Source organism: Falco naumanni, chromosome 4 (genome assembly GCF_017639655.2).
Source record: "Falco naumanni isolate bFalNau1 chromosome 4, bFalNau1.pat, whole genome shotgun sequence".
NCBI lineage: Eukaryota > Metazoa > Chordata > Aves > Falconiformes > Falconidae > Falco > Falco naumanni.
This window is the reverse complement of record NC_054057.1, coordinates 19,535,180-19,551,161: the sequence shown is the minus strand read 5'-3', so window position 1 is coordinate 19,551,161 and position 15,982 is coordinate 19,535,180. Positions and strand designations below refer to the sequence as shown.

The window sequence follows — 15,982 nt, the reverse complement described above, 5'->3', positions numbered from 1 at the left end:
TTAACTGTAAAGAAAAAACCTGCAGTGTACAGAAGGCATAAACATCATTAAGAACATTCTCTACAGGCTATGTTTGAACTTCAGAGAGCTTTTTAGAACAGGTTTGTACTCCCTATGCTCTCACTTCCCATCTCTTGCAGGAGTAAATCCATCCTTAAATGTATAACACACACAGCTCTGCTTCCTTCGTTTCATTAGAAGCCAAGAGATTTTCCAATAATGCAAGTCTTTCAATTTATTCATTCACAAACACTTCTGCGTTCACACTTCTGTTGTTATTCTCATTCCCATTATTTCTTTAAACCCTCCTGGCTCCAATCATTTCAGCAGTACCGCATTAAAAGCCTTACTCGTTACAGAGAAGGTAGCAAAACTTCATCGTTCCGTATGCAGAACTGACTATTCACCATTGCTGAAAATACAGCAAGACAGTTCTCCAAAGTAAGATGACAATATGCTCACCAAACTTGGCAGTCTCAACAGTAGCACTGAAGAAAGTTCTTATAGCCTTTGTGCAAAGGAAAAATACTAACTTGTCACCACACAAAGACATTTTAAATGATAAAAAGAAACAACTTCACAAGCTGCCTGCCATCTATCATTCAGCTTTAACCGACTGTAGAACACCTCAAAAGCGCTTCTTGGCAAGGTACTTTTATTGCACAATACTCACTTGACAAGCCAAGTCTTTAATGTGTGAAAAAAAAAAAAAACCACCAAAAAGTGGCAGCGTCCAAGCTTTGGTACCAAAATCAAGGTATGAGACTGAAATTCTTATGATGAATGGTAGGTCACAAGAGGAAGGAGATTCTTCCAAGCAGAATCACTACACAAGATTTCTCCAAAAGGAAGCCTTGTGGTTACCTTTTTCCCCTTCTTCCCCACTCCCCAAGCTGTAGTTAGGGGAAGAAATATAGAGGGTAAGTTTTTGAAATGTAGGAACTTGGAATGCATTGAATATTCTACAGAAGCTACAAATATTTAATACATGTACAGTGGCTTCCAAATACATTTAGGACACCTTATTCTTTATACAGCCAGATATCATGAAGGCTCAGAGTAGAACTACGAGGTTTTGAAGCGCTGTATAGGAATTAAACCTAGCTAGGAGGAGCTATCTAATAAGCAAAGCCCACATTCTCATCCCTGGTGTTCTTAAAAATGTATTTTTTTTTCCACAGTTGTCACTTATGTTGTGAATGTGCCAAAACCACAGGCTTAGCCAACGGGAAGCATGTCAGTGACAAAAACACAGGAATATTTATTACTGCTAAAATATGTAAAGCCCAATTATATGCTTCCAGGAAGAAACTAGAATATAACACAACTCACCCTCGCAGCTTTCAACAGGACTAAGCCCTTCTCCTCTGTTTACAGTCCAACATGTCTTTGTCGGCACCCCAAGGAAATCCATAATGGCAGTATAGATGCGGTACCAGCTGGCAAGGACCACCTAGGTGGAAAACAGGATTTGAAGTTTCTGAAAAGGAACTTTGAGATTAGCTCAATGCCCAAGGTAACCTCTCTCATTACAACTGGCCCTCATCCAGTACTTTTTTTTTTAAGTATTTTAAACTCAAGATTTATCTCAACTACTTAGCATTTTTGACTACAATATCCTAAAGGCATCCAACACAGACCAAGTGCTCATTAATAGAATAAAATTATGCCTGCTTTAAAACAGAAATAATTTCATGCATCAAACCAGTATTTGAAAAAAATATATATTTTAATATCATCTGGAAGGTTCCCAATTTTAACTATTTTTATTTATCAGATATTAAAGTATCAGGTTTTGTTGACAGAGGACAGTTAGCCAAGGTAAATCCATTAAGACTAATTACATTTTTTTCCCACATGGCAAGAATATTAATGGATCAAATCTTTAGGTTTTTACTCAGATAAACTGTGATAGGTTAAATTTAAGCATTAGAAAGGGCTTCCAGATGCAACGTAAGATACCATTTCCACTTGCCATGCAAAGGTAGTTATGTTCTTATAACAACCACCGAATTAAATCTCCACACTTGAAACAGAAAACATCAGTATTTTATACATAGAAAAATGACGACTCATCTCACAGCAAAGTCACTAGTTAACAGTACCAAGCTATTTTGTCAGGATGTAACTGACTTTATAGAGTTCATAAATGAGTAATGTGGCCATTCCAGTTGAGCTGCTTTGAAAGTTATAACCCAAGGGTTCCCAGACCGAAAATATGTTTCACTACTGCAGTATTAGCTGTCTCAGCCCTGTGTCACAGAAAACATGTACAAGAAGGATGATCCCCTCTTTTCTTTCCCCATACAATCAATAAAACTTCATGTCACTTCTACCTTCAAGAAAGGCAAGAAGGAAGCACAGGGAATTAGATCTTGATCTGCAAGAATGTGATGGAGTAAATCCTCCTGGAAACCACTTCCAAACATACTAAGGACAAAAAAGTGATTGGAAGCAGTCAGCATGGATTCACAAAGGGAAAATCACGCCTGCCCAACTTCATAACCTTCTGCGATTATTGTCTTTATACATGAGGGGACAGTCACGGATGTTTCATTTTATCTGGTGCCAATTCTGTTCTACATCTTAAGACAAGGTGACAGCACAAGAAAAAATCCTCAGCAAATTTGCACATGATACAGAATAGGAAGGAGCGGTTGATACTTGTGCTGCCATTCAGAGAGACCTCAACAGGGTAGAGAAATGGGCCAACAGGAACCTCATGAAAGGGAAATGCAAAGCCCTGCACCAGGGAGGAACACCACCAGGCACCAGTACGGACTCGAGTTAACCAGCTAGAAAGCAGTTTTGCAATAAAGGACTTGTGAGTCCTGGTGGACAAGTTGTATTTGAGCCAGCGATAAGCCCCTGTTGCAAAGAAAACCAATTGTATCCTTAGGCTGTATGCCACCAGGACAAGAGACGTGATCCTTACCATCTACTCAGCACTGCTAAGACCATACCCCCAGTGCTGAGTCCAGTTCTGAGCTGCCCAAGACAAGAACGTAGAGTAAAGATGACTGAGACACTTTTTGGTTGACAAGGCAAGAGATGAGCACAAATTGAAATACAGGAAATTCCACTTATACATAGGAAAAAAAATCATTCATTCTTTGAGGGTGATTAAGCACTGGAACAGGTTGCCCACAGGTGGAGATACACAAAAAGGGAGATGACCCTGAACAAATTGCTCTACTTCACCCTGCTTCAAGCAGAGTGTTGAGACTAGGTAATCTTCATACATCACATCACTTCCAACCTCAACTGTTTTGTGATTCTACAACTCATTAATTTTTAATACCAGGGCTCCAATCATCATGGCTCAATTCATCTGTGGCCTTTACACTCTCACAATGTAAATCTTAAATATTTAAAGGACAACTAATCTTTCTAGACCAAGACTCCATGCCTCACTACTGTGTCCTGCAAAGTGCAAGATCCTGAATTCCTGGAGGCTTTATGAACATCTGTGCCCTAGCACTTCTGACTGTGCATGTGTGCATACATGAAACAGACACTTGCCCTATTTCCAGACAGGCAACAATAAGACTGGGGAACCAAACCCAAATATTTCTTCTTATCACCTGAATGCCATTTGTACACTGCCAACAGAATGTATATGGCAGCTTAAGAGACATCTGTGTAGCATATTTGCATCACCAGCCCTGAAGCTGACATTACCCTAAGAACATGAAACGATCTTGCTGAACCGATGTTGCACAAAAAAAATAATAAAATATTAATTTATCAACTTAAGCTTTTTATGTCACAAGTGCTTGTGTCTGCTGCAGATGTACCACACATGAATACTCCCTAGAAAGGTACCAGGTAAGGTACTTCATGCAACACACAGAAACATTTTTTGCCAAAAGCTACTTTACACAGAACAATTAACATGGGCATAAGGAAGCAAAACAATAGTACAAAACTGTTAGGTCAACTAGAGCACAAAATTTCTACTGTCTCTTATCAGACGAGGCAGTGAATGCAAAACTTGGAAAACAAAAGACTGGCCCTTAGACCCAGAAAATCTCTGTGGGCTGGGCCAGTCCTTGCTATGAAAGAACATGTCAAAAATATCCAAGCCCTTTTACTAGTTGCCTTTGAGCAAGCACCTGAACACCAACTACATGGGTCTTTGCAACACTCATCACTCCAACTCAAATTTGCATCATCACTGTCACACACAGAAATGTCAACTGTTCTGTAACAATGAACAGCCAGAGAGCAAACGTAATATATTATCTCTCCACCACAGAAATTAACACATTATCTCTCTGCCACTTTGCATCATGGATCACCGATGAAAACACCACCACAGCTACTGGAACAACCTGACTGTGCAGCAAATACCTGGAAAATCAAGGATTTATTAGGACTCCAAGAGTGTACAACTACAAAGACTAACTTGTTGCTTTTGACAGATATATATTTTTTAACTGCTTATATTTATAATTTACACAGATAATGTAGTGATTGCTATAGACCCACTTTACCATTTTTTTACTTCTTTTAAAGTTTTCATGGCTAGTACCAGCTGTATATGCCAGTGAGTTGTTCTGCTTTCCTTAATGGGTTTAACATCCTGATTAGTAACTGGATTTCAAGGCCATTTCTGATGCAATTAATTTTGAAATCTGCTAAATAAACATTTTATTAAAATTCAGCCTTAATGCTGCTATTGGGCTGAAAGAGCTGGAAAGACGCTAAAACATCAAACAGGCAATGAACGCTTTCAGAATACGTGATGGGATACTGAGTATCAGAAGAAGAAATTTCACTGCCAACAAATAAACCCACAAGTGTCTTCCCACCACCTAGCCCCATTATAATCCTAAGTAAAATCTGATTATAATGGGCAAATTTATCTAAAGTAAAATTAGATAAATTTGGAGAACATACTTCAAATGTCAAACTGCACCTATTGACAGTTTTATACATGTAGTTATGTGGAAACAAGAGCACTCAAGAAATACACTCCTTAAAAAAAAAACTATTTAAAGGAAGGCTAGACATCAAGCAGTAAATGACTGAAAGGAGCAGAGAAGCCTATTTGTCTGCTTTGCATACCCACACAAGCACAGAAAAGATGAATGAATTCATACTTCATACCAAGTTCTATTGAGCCAGTACAATCCCAGAAAACTGAATGAACAGACAAGCCTACACATTTTGCACAGTAATCTACCTAACGTTCTTACAGAATGTCAGCCACTACATCTGATTGCGCTTGTTTTGATTTCATCATCCATTTACTTAGTCTTTCATGGTGGTACTGAAGAATCTCTAACAGCAAGTTCATCCGACAGTTACCTTTGATTTTTGCATGTCAGTCTATAGATGAAGTCAATAAATCTTTATCAGCTAAAGAGAATAATTTTATAGTATTCAAATAAGGTGCATGTTCCTAATGTTGCATTTCTAGAACTTAACTGAAATCCTTCTGTAATTAAAAAAACCAAACAAAACTAAAAAAAAAAATCCCAACAAACCCAAAACCAGAGAGGATAACAAAAAGCAGTCATCTATAGCATTTAGTTTTTCCAGAGCAAGGAATTAAGAAGCAAATGAAACCACTACATGCAAGCTGTAAAAACACATACATGCCAAGAACTGCTATACATACCATTCCTGAAAGCAGCTCTGCTCTGACAGAGTAGGAGCATGAGCATAAATGCTAGCACCCAACAATTACAATCATTATTAGTCCTTGGCTCTCCAAAAAATAAGCTGTTACTCATACATGGAGTTACAGAAATGTACATTAACCAAAGGAGTTTTCCCTTTGCAAAACATGAGACACATTGGCAAAACATTTCTGTACTTAAAAGACGTGTATTTTTCATGACAAAAAAAAAAGTAGAAACAATCTAACAAGGTAACAAGTCTAACACGAAGTACATACAAAATAGCAGTCAGTCTTCTACAGAGGAATCTCTTCTGCAACATGGAAGTAAACTATTACCATTCAGTTCATACAAAATAGCAGTCAGTCTTCTACAGAGGAATCTCTTCTGCAACATGGAAGTAAACTATTACCATTCATGGATTTTAGGGCCACAGTTCACTGTGATGTCGTAGTTCACTGTCCTACACAAAATGCAAGCCAAAATAACCTCTCAGTACCTGCGACCATTATTGTCACACACTACTGGTACTTCATGTGTTGTTTTTCCTGCAGTATACAATGTCAGAAACTTACTTGCTTCTCAGTGAAAAGACTGAAAGAAGTATAAAATCAATTGCAACTTTACGGCATGAAATACTAACTAGAAAGTATTCACATGTGCTTGGACAAACTTGAAGTCTGAGACTTGATCACAATGTATGAAGTCACTTTCTCAATTTAAATCTGGAATTTAAATACAATATTTAAGTAACACTTCATTAGTCACTAGATCTTTACGACCACATTTTCCAGAAGGACATTTCTTTCACGTTTGTGATCAAACCTGAAGAAACCAAAGATTTATCAGAAGGTATTATTTTTAAAACATAACTCACCTCTGGGTAAAGATTGAACCTTTGTAAGGTGTTAATCACTAAAGGGTACTCAGTTAGTCTGTCATTCATGATTGCCCATACTCCATTCCAAAACGATGGTGCCTCAATAATGATCTTGAAGTAGGAATAATAAAGACCCTACAGGAGAGCAGAATCATTATTTACAATTACAAAGGTCACTTCTGCTTAATGAACTGCCATAAAGCTTCATCTTTAAATCAAATTTTGTAATATAACAAACAGGAAAAAACGATTCAAGATGACTAACCAGTTTTTCAAATCCCTTCTGTTAGTGCCATGAAACCAGCAATGTGAGTTTCCTTCCACCCTGTTTTATTGCACCTCTACAAATCTCTCATTTGGCTGGTAACTATACCCTAGCATAGTATTTCACAATTCTCCAAGCAAAAGCAGCCAAAAGGTGTACACGTATGCAAACACTTCTTAATTAAAAAAAAAAAAAATTAAAACAAAAGCTGCATAACAAGACTACAATCGAAAGTAAGCTACAAGGTACTTGTAGTCTTCTAGAATCATACTTCTAAATCATATTTTAAATGAATTGTGAAGAGATTCATTCATAGTGATCATCTACAAGACACACAAATACTCTGCACACAAAACTGTAATGCATGTTAGTTGCAAGATATCAATATATTTACTTATCCAGAAAGTATTAATGAAATTTTGGAAAGCCCATGATCACAAGATTAGACAGAAGTTTTCCAATCACTGAATTTTCATTGAAACATAGTCTAACCATTTCCGTGCGAAAAGCCATTTCTCTTTCTAATGTTGACAGGTGAGAAAAATGACGGTCATTTTCAAAAAGGGTTGTTATGTGACACCTGTAAAAAATAATAATAATTACAACCGAATAAAGAGTTTTAGAACCTGTAGTAAGTCATATATACCAAGGAACAGCTGGCAAAACATTCAATGAAGACCCAAAATTTACTTACAAGCTGCTATTTTAATTTACTCATCTATTATACCAACACTCTCCTCTACTCAGATTATTTCAAATGAAAGAAATATGAACCCATAAAGCATTTATTAAATTCTATTATGGAATTAGTTATAATACTCTAATGTATTTTAAGTGTAGACACTTAAGGATCAAGAGTTTAATGCTATTAAAACTATCAGGTCTATATATTAGAAAATTCAAATATCCGTCAAATGAAAAGAATCACAGAGTAAAAACTGGTGAAAATTACAGTGCACATACAAATAGTGTATGTTTTTTCCACAAAACTCTTTCCTGATGTGTATTTTAACACAGTTATCTGCCATTATATACAGATGGGCTTACCATCAAAACTATATTTAAATAAAGGTGTAACTATGGCAGGGGGTGAAGCAGTCAGGAAAAATTCAAATAGTTTTGGAGCCAAAACTTGGAAGTTTCAAGATGAGCTTAATCTCCAGAAAGGACAGAAAAAGAAACAGAGCAGTGCATATGACTACTTTTGAATCGGAATTTGCAAGAAACAAACTATTAAAAATCAATAGTTCTTTTTCAGCTAGGAAACAAAATCAGAGTAGCAGAAGCTGCTACTTTTTATCTCTGCAAAAGCAGCTGGTGAAAATCACTACAGAACCCATTCTATTTCAAGTCTATACTACAAAAAAGAAGGGTAAGGATTACGATGGAGCCTGAACCACCAGGATTACATTGACAAAAAGTAGTTAAAAGGCCACCCTTCTGCATACAAATTAAAAAAAAAAAAAAAAAAAAAAAAAAAAAAGCCCAGATTTCTCTGAAGACGTTAGAGAAAACACGATGTCAATCTAAGAAGTTAAAGCAGAATCTAAATAAGCAGAACACAGGAGAAAGTTGAAGGATTCACCGGGACTTTCAAAACCCAGTGAGAGTAAAAAGGTCTGTTAGTGGAAATGCACCTGAAATTGCATAGCTAAGCAACAATTTTCCACCTGGAAAGCAGGCTTCACTCTTCACTGACCAGGCTTAAGAAACCTTTCACGTGAGCTTCACAAGAACAGAATTATTCACCCTAAGACAACAATTTGGGTTTGAGAGGAAAGACCTAAACGTAAATTATCCCAATAGCTTGTCTAAATATAAGTCAAAATGATATTTTTATTGTTTTAAAATACCATATTACTCTCAAGAAATGAATTTAACCTTACCAGTGTAGAACTCCTGCAATAGCAGCTGTAAAGGAAACAAAAGGTATCAAGTTACTCAAGTATTTAAATAATTGAACATGAAATCATGTTCATTAAAATAATTACAGTACTACTTTGGAGATGCACAGAAGGTACTCAGCCTCCAGAGGAACAGAACAATAAGAACATATGAATTAACCTTCATGGCCAGCTCTTTGAAAATCTGAACTTATGCTGATGGTATTCAGCAATAGGCAATATTCCCACCTGTAGCACTCAAGTTGATCCATCAGAATAGAATCCAGCCATTTCAGCTATCAATAACAAAAATGAATTATAAACATCTTTTTAATAGGCATAAATATTTTTAATATTTTTAAGATACATACTGTGACTGTTCACTCAAATCCTGATGCATGCTAGAAGCAATGCTGTTAGGTCAAAGCAAAGGCAACACATAGGCAGGACCTAGTGGCCAGAAAGGGCTAAAGGTCATTACGAAGCCATTGTCACCTGCAGCTTGCCATCTCCTGCTGCCATAATCCTCACATACTGATGGTCTGGCGGTTTCTTCAAAATCTGCTAAGTCATGGAAATAGTATAGACAAAAGTTCCAAGCTGGAAGGTATAAATACATCAGCTTATCTAAAAAGTTTTTTAGGCAAATCCACCAGCAGCTGGACTGCTGAGGCTTTTGTGCTTCCTGGTGCGATACAGGGGACACCTGCATCATGATGGAAGAGGAAGAATAAGCACTCCCACCATCAGCTAGGTATTGTTTCGCTTATGTTAGGAATTACAAGTTATGAGTTGCAAATTAGAGAACTTGCAAGTTCGAAGCCTCATGCCTTAACATGGGAGTTCACCAATACATCACTTAGACTGGTCCGTACAAAGCAGACTGAGCCCGTGTTTGTCATGTTTGTTTGTTTTCTTTCCTAATGAGGTCATAAAATAAAGTTTAATTTGCAGAGTAAATTGTCCTGTAAATTTGAGAGATCCAAATGGACCATAACAACAGACACAAGTCTAACAGACTATAATTGCTAAAAAAAGGTAGACTCTGCATGTAATAACATTCTGTTTGTCCATTCGGAGACTATCTGCACTGCTATCGCATAGATATGGAAAAAGGGAGGTAATGTGATGAGCAAAGGAAAAAGACAAATTACAATAAAGTGGTGGGTAAACAGCAGGTTTCCAACTTCTTCAGCATGACAAGATCCACAAAGAGCAGAAGCCACTTCATTTCAGTTGGGAAGCATTCACAACATATCCAGCGCTCACCACAGAAGCAAAGCCAGCATAAGTGAGGGACAAAGGGTAGGCATTTAGAAGGACCACAGTGCTCCTTCTAGACTGTAAGTGTTTTGATTGCCCTCTAGGCACACAGTGGCTCTTCGCCATAGAAAGGTTGGGTAGACTGGTTGTCTTCAATCCAAGAAAATCTTTAAGGCTAATGATGAGCCTTCGTATTCGCGTAGGCTATACAGAGCAGAAGGAAAGCCGAGAGGACAACCCCTGTCCCTGCTTACACCCAGCAGGAGCCAGAAAGGTGCTGAGCACCGTGCACCTCTCCAGGGTGCTGAGCTGGAACCCCACCACCAGCCACAGCCACAGCACGGAACAAGTCAGGCTGCTTGCACATAGGTAAAACATACATCCACTGCCGCACATCGATGCAGAATATAGCCAGCAAGTTAGCGAACACACAAGCATTCAGACTACACGTTGCATGTGTATGGTGGTCTTTCTAGAAAGCAGAAGGGACAAGAGAAAGGAAAACACCTTTGAAAAGCCACTAAATTTATGTGGAAGAGGACTGGACTGAATATATAGCCTGGTATATATTCCCCAACCGCGTGTTCCTCCAACACAGAGCCTGAAGTGCTGCTGCTGGCAGTACTTGTTATCGTTGTCACCACAGGTCATAATGCAACAAACTGTATTTATAAACCTCCATTTTAATATTAAAAGTTTTGTACACAAAGATGTGTGAGGTGAAACTGTGTAAAAGGGAAAAAAAAAAAAAAAAGAAAGAATTGCCTGAGGGGGGGGGGGGAATTTCTAAACCACCTGCCTGTACAATCTAACGTTTACCTCAAGTTACATACTTCACATAGTAGTTAAGATTACACAACACCACACTGAAACCTCCTTAGGAGTTTTTTAGCTCCACTCCAGTCACTGAAGCCTGGATTTCAATTAGAAAATGAATACTATGAGATTTCATTTAAAACTTTACCTTTTTACATATATTCTCTAGGAGGGGATATCACTGAAGGATTGCTCAGTATAGTTCATATGAAGTGGAATTTAATGTCTTAGGAGTTTCAGGAGCTACAGATTATTTTTTTTTATGCTAAGGACATTTACGTTAGTTCTGATGGAGAGCTGCAAGCTCCTTTTTCAGAAAAGCAAATATGGATATGATCTGGAATTCCAGGTAAGCATATTAGCTATATCAACAACACAGCAAACTATATTCCTTAAACAACCAACATTTTGCAGTAACTGTATGAAAAGAAACAGAGCAGTCCATACTTTTTTGAATTATTACTTATTGTCTCACATTTGCACAAGGAATTATTTCATTTCTCTGCAACATTTCCAAGATCCCCAGTAAGATTAGATGCTGAAATACATTTACATATACAAACACCCCAGCTATAAAAAAAATTTCCATTTTAAGACAGATTACACATTAGGTTAAGTAGACACAGTAAAGTCAAAACAAATGCGCACTAGCTACCAGTACTGCTCGTGATCTCAAATTCGTATGGTTCCAAATAAGCAGTATTTTATTGTTGCAAATAGATTATTTATTAATATGGAAATTACATTTCATAGTCAAACATACTACTTATTTCATAGAGAAAACGACATATTTAAATCTCATTCTTTCCTTCAGCAAGTGTTTTATTTAAAGTCAAAGTGCTAAGTGTAAATACATTCACAGTTATTTTGGAGAATTTCATATACATTTTTATAAAACCTCACAATATCACTCTAAGTATAAAATGAAGACCTTTTACAATCACACAGCAATTAATGTAATTACTCACATTTCAAGAGACAATGCACTTAATTCATAGACTTCCACTATGAGTCCAAATCGGCATTTTTCAACAGACTGCATCCAGACTTACATTAAGCTAGTTTCTGATGGAAAACATGCAGATCAGCTCTCTTAAAAATTACCATCCTTTGATCCCATTGATGTCTTTACTGGGGAGGGAATGAAGGAGAGGACAGGAGAGGAATACTACAGCCCTAATGCCACAAAGACTTACACAACTACTATGTACTTGAACTTGCAGATGCCATTTTCTTACCCAAACTAAGAATCCCTAAAAGCAAATCATAGGATCAGATTTTTGCAGACTAGGGCTATTATGTAAAATCTGAAAGTTTATCCTTCAGATTTCCTATTTTTGCCTGTGTTCTGTTCCAAGAAAAGCAGTATGAATGGCATATAAAAAAGCATTCTAATTCTGGAAATTAAATACTGAAGAAAAAAGCCATAATATACAGAACTCATTTACCAAGTAGAACAACAAATGCTGAGATGCTGAAATGCAATAGACTGTGAAACATACTAGAAACTGATTAATACTTTGCAAGTATCCCCAAAGTGAGTAGGTAGGAATACAGCCAAACTGGGAACAATGAAGAATGAATGTGCAAGCATTGACTACTTCTGCAGCTTAGTCAGATGTTTCACTGTGAGATTGTGCACAATCTAGAAAGGATGTATAGAAGAATAAGGCCTCAATTCAGTGGTCATTAAAAACAAAAAGCAAACAACAAAATAATAGGGCAAAGCATTGTATAAGAACGTCCTTGAATATCTGACAACTTTATTGTTGCACGTAAATTGGAGCTAATTCTTAAGAGAAGAAAACCCACACCTCACAATAAAACTAGCTCCAACTATAGGAGCCTCTGTTTTTAAAATCTGGAACTTAAAGCTCAAACAGAAGAACAACAAAAATTCAAACACCACTAAAACTAACCAAAACCACTATTTCCTATTTAGTATATGTACATTCTTTGCTACTGCAAATACTGTATGCTATTATGTACTTTGCTATCGAGGCTTTATTCCTATTAAAAAAACAAATAGCCCCCTGAAGTATTTAATTGGTTATCTGGGTTTGACAGCCAAATTCAAACTCCAGAAATGATAAAGCTCTCTACCTAATCTGCTTTAAAATTTCAATCACAGGAAAGCATTTTTCAATTTTGACCATCACTTTACCCTTTCTATGTCATTTATGTAACTACTAGTCAAGGAAATGCTGGATGAACAGAGGTAAACAAAGCAAATCAGGTACAGTTTATTCATCAATTAGTCTGTAAACGCAGGGTTCTTTCCCTGCTACCACCTTTGCAATGTAATTCATCAAACTGAAGAAACTCCCTTTGGCAACAGGGACTACTGGTGGTGTGATTAATAGTACCAGCATCTTTGGAATACCCTAACAGTCTTTTAATATAATACTGTTAAAAGCGCAGCCAACTGCGCATCTGACAAATATGCTACTATTTAACATTTGTTAACTTTAGGAATGCATTTCTTGTTTAATTTTGCAAATCCTTCAGGTGTTTCTTTCAGGACTTTGGCCATTGGCCATTTTGTTATTTACTCCAAAATATCCCCGAAGATATTAACATCTGAATTTACATCCCCCTATAGTTGTATGTTCTTTCACCTGCAATCCTTCCCAAACAAGCCGGTTTTATTACATTAGTTAATAAGAGTTGCATTTGTGGGGGGTCTTCCCCTAGAAATTAATGACCAGATAGGATAAATCCATAAATATCTGGACAATTATTTTTCCTACAAATGTTCTGATACCACGCCAACTGCTACAGTAACAGCTTTACAAAAGTTGGCAGGTAGGATGCTTTTTCCTGTCCCTTTTCAACATGCTATGCTCTTTTTAGTTTTCCAAGTTACATTTCCAAATCTATTTCGATACAGTTTACAAATCCACAGAAAGGTAGGTAAAAAGAACAGTGTCTTCCCCCAACCTATTCCTTCTACTTACCCAGAAGGAAAGTGAGCCATATCTTGCTATCAGCTTTGACAACGAAGGCCTTTCTGTCGTCAACAAATACTGTCAAAAGAAAAGAAATACCTTAAGCATCAATTAAGACCAGCCGCTGCGGAAAAGGAAATCTGTCGGAACTCTGCAGTGTTAGCTTTCTGTACAAACCTTGACTAGACTTCAAAAAAGGCTGGAAGAAATTTCATACAGCAAGTTAGTAACTACACGTAAAAGCTCGAAACATCACAGGCAGAGTACCAAGGTGACTGCACAAACCATCAGGTTTTTAATTCCTGAAATCACTTGTACAAAATAACTTGTCAAAAGAGGATTCCCACCTAGGTACGTTATCGACAGATGTGCTGTAACAAAGTCAGCCTGTTACAGAACCGGCAACCCTCCACCCTTTCCACAAAGCCTTACCAAGAAATAATAAGCTGGTCATGCCAAGAGCAGAAGCCGAGCTGGCCACCGCAACTGGGGAGGATGTTTTAAAAAGGTTTAGTTGCACAAACAGCACATTTTCCCATTTCTCCCCCGAAGGATGCTCAAGTGCTGAAAAGCCCTTTGCCCCCCTCCCCTGGCCCCCGACTCGCCGGCAGCACCGCGGGTCTTGTCTGGGGGCTTTTGGGGGGGGGTGGGGGGGTGGGGTGTGTTTTTTCCTTTAACCTCCCCCGCCGCAGCGGCCAGGAGGGCGGGGGGGGACGGACGCGCAGCCGGCCGGTGCCGGACACAGCGCTCCCGCCTCCCCGTCGCCGGGAGCCGCCGCCAGGCCCCGGGGCCGCCCGCCCCCCGCCCGGACAGGGACGTCCCGGTGCTCCCCCTTTCCCCCGGGCCACCGGAGGGGTGGCGCCGTGCCCCTGCCCGTGCCGGGCAAGTAGCGACACCCGGAAAGCGGGGAGGGAGCGAGCCCAGCCCCGGGCCGCTTCCCGCGGGCGGAAGCGCTGGCCCCAGCGAGCGGGGGCGGCTCTGCCCGCACCCCACGCCTCACCTCGGAGCCGGTCTCCGCAGACGCGCAGGAGTCTCAGGGGGTCGCGGCCCAGCACGTCCCGCTCCCCCCTCGGCCGCGGGCCCCCTCCCGGCAGGGTCTCTGGGGGTCGCTCCTGGCTCCCCGCCGCCCGCCGCCTCCCTTCCGCATGGCGCGGGCCCCGCCGGGGACCTGCCGGCCGGGCGAGTGCGGCGGGCGCCCGCGGCCCCTGCGGGGGCTGGCGCCCGGCGACTGGCGCTGCTGGTGCCCGGGCTTGAGCGGCGGCGACTCTTTGTTCCTGCCTCGGCTCGGGACGGCCATCTCCGCATAGTCACCGCCGGGGCCGGGGTGCCGCGCCGGGGCGGGGAGGGGGGGGAAGCGGAGGGGGGGGGGGGGCGGTCCTCAGCGAGGAGGTTCCCCCACCCCCGGGCAGGGCCCGGAGGCCACGGGGCGGAGCCGGGGCCGGCGGGCTCGTAGTAACGGGGCGAGGGGGCGGCCGGTGACTACTCCACCGGGCTGCGCCGCCGCTGCTGCCGCCGCCGCCTGCTCCGCCCGGTTGGCCACGTGGGGGCGGGGGCGGGGCTCCCCGGCGGGGCGGGTAACGGCTCCCGGCGCCCCCCCCCACCTCCCGCGCCCCGCCCCGCAGCTCACGCACGCGCCGCCCCGCAGCCGCGCGGAGCCGCCGCTCCCGCCTCTGCTGCACGTGCGGGTCGCGCCGCTCCGGTCCGCTCCCGCCGGCGCGGCCGCGGCTCTCCCGCCTGCCCCCTCGCCTCCGGCGGGTCTCCCCGCCGCCTTTCCCCGGCCCGCTGCCAGGCCGTGCCGCCTGGCGAGCGGCGGCTCGGGAAAACGGCTCAGCCCACCCCGGGAAGACCCGAGATTTCCCTGGAGAGAGGGAGAAGGCGGGGGTGGGGGGAGTGAAGGAGGGAATGTGTGTGTCCCGGTCAAATCCCGCTATTTTAACTGCCAGAAGGTGACCTGGCTGGGGTGCTGCCGCGTCCCAGGGGCTTCCCGCCCTCAGAAGACACCCCGTCCTCCTCCTGGGGCTTTTGCAGTGCAAAGGTGGGCTCGCCCTGCCCTGTGCCAGCGGTGTGGCCGCAGCCCTGCAGTCCCGGGGGGGCGAGCTCGGCCGGGCTCTCGGCTCGCAAGCCACGGGCCGCTCCAGCCGAAACGTTTCTGCGGGTTCAGAGGCTAAAAGGGCCTGTTACACAGGGACCCTGCGTGACACGGGCCCTCGAGGCCCAAAATGCTGTTCCACGGCTTTCCTAGAGCAGTCCACTTCAGTGCCTCCCAGCAGCAATGAATGGCTGCTATGCCAGCTGCTGGA

General features: G+C 41.5%; 1 protein-coding gene across 1 annotated transcript in view; it reads right to left on the bottom strand.

Annotated features, from left to right (window-relative positions):
- DPY19L1 (dpy-19 like C-mannosyltransferase 1) overlaps nucleotides 1–15,209 on the bottom strand; it is a 50,994-nt gene extending 35,785 nt beyond the window's left edge. Inside the window, 7 exon segments of the mRNA XM_040591614.1 lie at nucleotides 1,333–1,453; nucleotides 6,505–6,642; nucleotides 7,265–7,352; nucleotides 8,659–8,683; nucleotides 13,692–13,760; nucleotides 14,683–14,764; nucleotides 14,767–15,209. Coding sequence (XP_040447548.1) covers nucleotides 1,333–1,453; nucleotides 6,505–6,642; nucleotides 7,265–7,352; nucleotides 8,659–8,683; nucleotides 13,692–13,760; nucleotides 14,683–14,764; nucleotides 14,767–14,979 — 736 coding nt within the window. The 5' untranslated portion in view covers nucleotides 14,980–15,209.
- Nucleotides 15,210–15,982: the final 773 nt, after the last annotated feature.